We start from the raw sequence: 5,000 nt of genomic DNA, 5'->3' as shown, positions 1-5,000 counted from the left end.
ACAGAAAATGAAAACAAGCACTATGTGTTAATAAAAGATTTCGACAAGTTCATGTACGATCAAACAAAGCACAAAGAGAGAAAACATTTTTGCATGCATTGTCTTCAGTGTTTCAGTTCTGAAAGAGTATTAACTGATCATAAAGAAAACTGTATCCAAGTGAATGGAACACAAGTGATTAAAATGCCAACAAAAGACGACAACATACTAAAATTCAATAATTTCCATAAACAACTACCAATTCCATTTGTAATATATGCAGACTTCGAGGCTATTACTGAAAAAATTCATGGATGCCAACCCAATGATGATAAATCATACACAGAGGCTTATCAGAGACACACAGACTGTGGTTATGGATATAAGGTTGTGTGTTGTTATGATGATAAATACACAAAACCAGTACAAATTTATAGAGGTGAAAAAGCTGTTTACAAATTTATGGAAGCTATGCTAGAGGAAGTTAAATATTGTAAGAAGGTTATGAAAAAAGAATTCAACAAACCATTAAGAATGACTAAAGACAATGAAAAAGAATTTCAAAAAGCTGATAAATGCCATATATGTGAGAAAGAATACAATAAAACTGATGTAAGAGTAAGAGATCACTGCCATGTGACTGGTCAGTACAGAGGATCCGCACATCAAGATTGTAACCTAAATTTCAGATTGACTGAGAAAATACCAGTTATATTTCACAATCTCCGTGGATATGACAGTCATTTTATAATGCAAGAGATTGGTGAAATAGTCAAAGAGCATACATATACAAACAAGAAAGGCGAAAAGTGTCAAATGAATATCAATGCCATACCAAACAACATGGAAAAGTATATGGCTTTCATGTTGGGTAATCATCTGACCTTCATTGACAGTTTTCAATTTATGAGCTCAAGTCTTGATAAACTAGTTAGCAACCTACCAAAAGAATCATTAAAATATACATCTCAAAAATTCAAAGGTGAAAAACTTGATTTAATGAGCAAGAAGGGAGTCTACCCATATGACTTCATGGATAGCTTTGATAAATTCAATGAAAAGCTACCATCAAAAGAAGACTTTTACAGCATCTTAAATGATGAACATATTACTGATAAAGATTATCAACATGCTCAGACTGTATGGGATACATTTTCTCTTAAAAATATGGGAGAATATCACGATATATATCTTAAATCTGACATCCTTCTATTAGCGGATGTATTTGAAAACTTCCGAAAGACTTGCCTGCAATACTACAAATTAGACCCATGCCATTATTTTACATCTCCTGGTTTGTCATGGGATGCTATGCTAAAAATGACTGATATCAAATTGGAACTAATGACTGACATCGATATGTTTCAATTCATCGAAACGGGCATGCGAGGCGGGACAAGCTACATCGCCAATCGATATGGTGAAGCTAACAATAAATACATGAAAACATATGATGAGAAGGCGCCCTCAAAGTATATCATGTATCTTGATGCTAACAATCTGTATGGATGGGCTATGTCACAATACCTACCAACTGGTGGATTCAGATGGATGACAGAAAAACAGATAGACAATATAGACTTAGGCAAGTATAAAGAAGACAGCAAGAAAGGATTAATATTAGAAGTAGACCTAGCATATCCAAAAGAACTACATGATTTGCATAATGACTACCCACTAGCACCTGAAAAGGTAAAAGTCAACAAAGATATGCTCTCTAATTATTGCCAAGAAATAGCCGATAAATTTAATGTATCAACTGGTTTAGTTCATAAACTGATACCTACATTAAGCAATAAAGAAAAATACGCACTCCATTACAGAAACCTTCAATTATACACAGATCTTGGTTTAAAAATAACTAAAGTCCATCGAGTGTTGGAGTTCAATCAGTCACCATGGTTGAAAGAATACATTGATTTCAACACACAGAAGAGAACCAATGCCAAAAATGCTTTTGAGAAAGACTTCTTCAAGCTTATGAATAACAGTGTATTTGGAAAAACAATGGAAAATATCAGAAAGCGAGTAGATGTCAGATTAGTAACTGATGAAAACAAACTATTAAAAATGGCTGCTAAACCAACATATGTTAGTAGCAAGATCTTTAATGAAAATCTAGTGGCAGTGCATAAAATCAAAGAAACACTAACCCTAAACAGGCCGGCATATGTGGGTATGTGTATCCTAGATCTTAGTAAGACACTAATGTATGATTTTCATTATAACTATATAAAACAAAAATATGACAGCAAAGCTAAATTATTATTCACAGACACAGACAGCTTGACCTATGAAATTGAAACCAGTGATGTGTATCAAGACTTTTGGAATGATAAAGACAAATTCGACAACAGTGATTATCCACAAGATTCACAATATTTCAACACGACAAATAAAAAAGTAATCGGTAAATTCAAAGATGAAGCGGCAGGCATACCGATAACCGAATTCGTCGGTTTAAGATCGAAAATGTATAGCTATATGAAAGACAATGACAAAGGCGGAAAGACAGCAAAGGGAATCAAGAAGAATATTATCAAAAATAACATCACACATAAAAATTACAAAAATGTTCTGTTTAATAATGAACAAATGCATCAAACAATGAAAACGATCAGAAGCAACTTACATCAACTTGGAAGCTATGAGTTGAATAAAGTGTCATTGTCCTGCTTCGATGATAAGCGCTATATTCACAACAATGGTGTGGCAAGTTATGCATACGGACATTACAAAATCTAAAAAGTTGGCTGCTGACGTCACGGCACAGCAGTGCCGGTCTACACATACAAGCACCGCAAGCACAATCTGAATGATAAAGTGAACTACAACAACATGACGCCACGCCACAGCTGTGGTGTTTACATTATTAACTTCCTGTTTTTCCGAGAAAGTCACGCAATGAAAATACGAGATCAAAAATACGAGATCAAAAGTTGTAAACCATAATATGAAAAAACATATAGATTACCAAAAATACGAGACCAAAAGTTGGAAGCCATTATATGGAAAGTAGTATGGAGTTGGGTTGGTATGAGAACATTTTTGCAAAAATGTTCTCGTACCCCCAACTCCTATACTACTTTCGAGATCAATTGCCGCTCAAATCTAAGAAACGGGAACCCAAATAGGACAAAATAGGAGAACCCATTGGATAACAAAACCGAAAAACCGCTCGTATTTTCTACGAAAACCGAAAACCAAAACCAAAAAAAACGAAAAATCCGCAAACCGCAATGAACACCAAAACCGAAAAACCGAAGTCTTTTGGCACAAAAACCGAAAAACCGATCTAAAAAATAGCCAAAACCGCAAAACCGAAAATCCCAATGTCCCCCTCACTAAAATCAAATCAAATCTACGTTGTATCGGCTCTTGCTTAAAATATTTAGTTTCTCAACTTGAAATAACGCTGATCAGATCAAGCCACTGATCCAACGTACACCGACAGGAAAATTGTCCACGGTTGCTTGCTTCAAAACTCTTGAAATGAAACGGTTCGCCAAGTCGCACATGCATTTCAATGAAGCTGACACTGCGTGCGTTTTGTAATGTGAACAATTACAAAAATAAGTCTCGATACCTTTCGCATTACAGTGGAGCACATTTCTTGCACCTAAAATATTAACTTGTCGTGTGAATCACAATCTCCTTTGACAGAAACCTGAACATATTTAGGAGCAACTGCAGAATACCCCGCCACAGCTAACCACTATTGTTTCCCCAAGCGGCATCTTCTGAAGAACGAGACTTAATACAGTCACTTTTAATACTTTTGATTTTCAGTCACTTTTAATACTTTTGAAGGTTAACTTCGCATTTTTTAAATTTTTCCAAGCGACAAGCCGAAAATCAGTCAGTTCGACGATTCGGCATGAATAATAAGCATCAGTTTGCGTTCAAATTTCGCGTCATTTAGCTCGCTCATCAGGTTACAAACATTTCTGATAATTTCGGAGGGAAGCGTTCCGAGTTCGAGCATAAGACTTATCACAGAAAATGAATAATAGCAATATTTGAAGAATATGAAGTAAAAAAAAAATAAGAATGAGGTACCAGGTACATTTTTATCGCGTCAAATATCCATTTTCCGCCGCCATGTTATGCGGCCTTTGGTGGCAATTGAATTCATTTCAATTAAGACTTCACCGTTGCTTGGTTCTTACAGCAAATTTTGGGAAATTTGTCAAACAGAGATCGCACTTTAACCGCGTTTTCAAATTTTCGCAAATTTCTCAAAATATAAGAATTGCTGGAACTTTTAAATGTGGTTTTTGAAAATAGTTCACTAAAGGGTATCTTTGGGCAAAATATCAGCTATCCGCCAAAATGGTCGTTGACGGACGATCCTCGATTCTTACAGACAGCCATTCTTAAAAGCGTAAACCGTGCCTCAGTTGGTATGTTCGAAACAAACCACGAAAGTGCGAGAAGTAACTGTTGTAAGAATTAAAAACTCACCTCAACTCACAGAACTTTATTCGTCACAGATGATCTGCGAACACTAAACACGGCTGCGAAGGAGGCTAGCGAACACGAGGCACCCGAGCATTTCGTTCGCCCTCGCGAACTATCGGCAAATCATCGTACTGTCTGCAGAGTCCGGACTTTGGTACTCTTTGTATGCCGATTGGCTCCGAAGTGTAGTCTATTGTTACATTTCTCATCTTCGGAAAAACTAAGAGGATGGCGCATGCGCAGTAGTCACAAAAACGAGTGGGGACCTGGGTCGACCGTTTTACATACGGAGTTGTGTTTCGTTGTCCCGACTATCTGGTAGCCTGAAACAGGCTAGTAGAAAATATGATGATGTTGTTGAGGAAAGATCTTGTCCCATCGAATTTCCAACAGAACTTTTCGACAGTTTCGTTGAATAGCAAGTGCCCCTGTTTTTTCTGGTTTGTAAACTTCGTGTTAATATATTATGTCAAACATTTGGGAAGCGTGCTTCATTCGGCAGCTTGCTTCTTGTTTATTTGGGCAAGTTAGTTCGCATTTGGATTTAAATCTTTAGTTGT

The 5,000-nt window shown here is 36.4% G+C and overlaps 3 protein-coding genes across 3 annotated transcripts in view; 2 read left to right on the top strand and 1 right to left on the bottom strand.

Moving 5' to 3' along the window:
• Positions 1-4,436, top strand: part of LOC138006937 (uncharacterized) — a 4,600-nt gene extending 164 nt beyond the window's left edge. Inside the window, exons 1-2 of the mRNA XM_068853575.1 lie at positions 1-2,155; positions 2,255-4,436. The exon at positions 1-2,155 is cut by the window's left edge and continues 164 nt beyond it. Of these exons, the coding sequence (XP_068709676.1) occupies positions 1-2,155; positions 2,255-2,724 (2,625 nt within the window). The 3' untranslated portion in view covers positions 2,725-4,436. The remainder of the gene's footprint in view (positions 2,156-2,254) is intronic.
• The window catches only part of LOC138006938 (uncharacterized), a 67,702-nt gene extending 63,123 nt beyond the window's left edge, over positions 1-4,579 (bottom strand). The window contains exon 1 of the mRNA XM_068853576.1: positions 4,444-4,579. The gene's annotated coding sequence lies outside the window, so the exon portion shown is untranslated. The remainder of the gene's footprint in view (positions 1-4,443) is intronic.
• Positions 4,580-4,752: 173 nt separating this feature from the next.
• The window catches only part of LOC138008815 (S-antigen protein-like), a 2,962-nt gene continuing 2,714 nt past the window's right edge, over positions 4,753-5,000 (top strand). Inside the window, exon 1 of the mRNA XM_068856114.1 lies at positions 4,753-4,880. Coding sequence (XP_068712215.1) covers positions 4,786-4,880 — 95 coding nt within the window. The 5' untranslated portion in view covers positions 4,753-4,785. The remainder of the gene's footprint in view (positions 4,881-5,000) is intronic.

Source organism: Montipora foliosa, chromosome 6, assembly GCF_036669935.1.
Source record: "Montipora foliosa isolate CH-2021 chromosome 6, ASM3666993v2, whole genome shotgun sequence".
NCBI classification, from domain to species: domain Eukaryota; kingdom Metazoa; phylum Cnidaria; class Anthozoa; order Scleractinia; family Acroporidae; genus Montipora; species Montipora foliosa.
The sequence above is the reverse complement of the archived record's forward strand: the minus strand, read 5'-3'. Positions and strand labels throughout refer to the sequence as shown.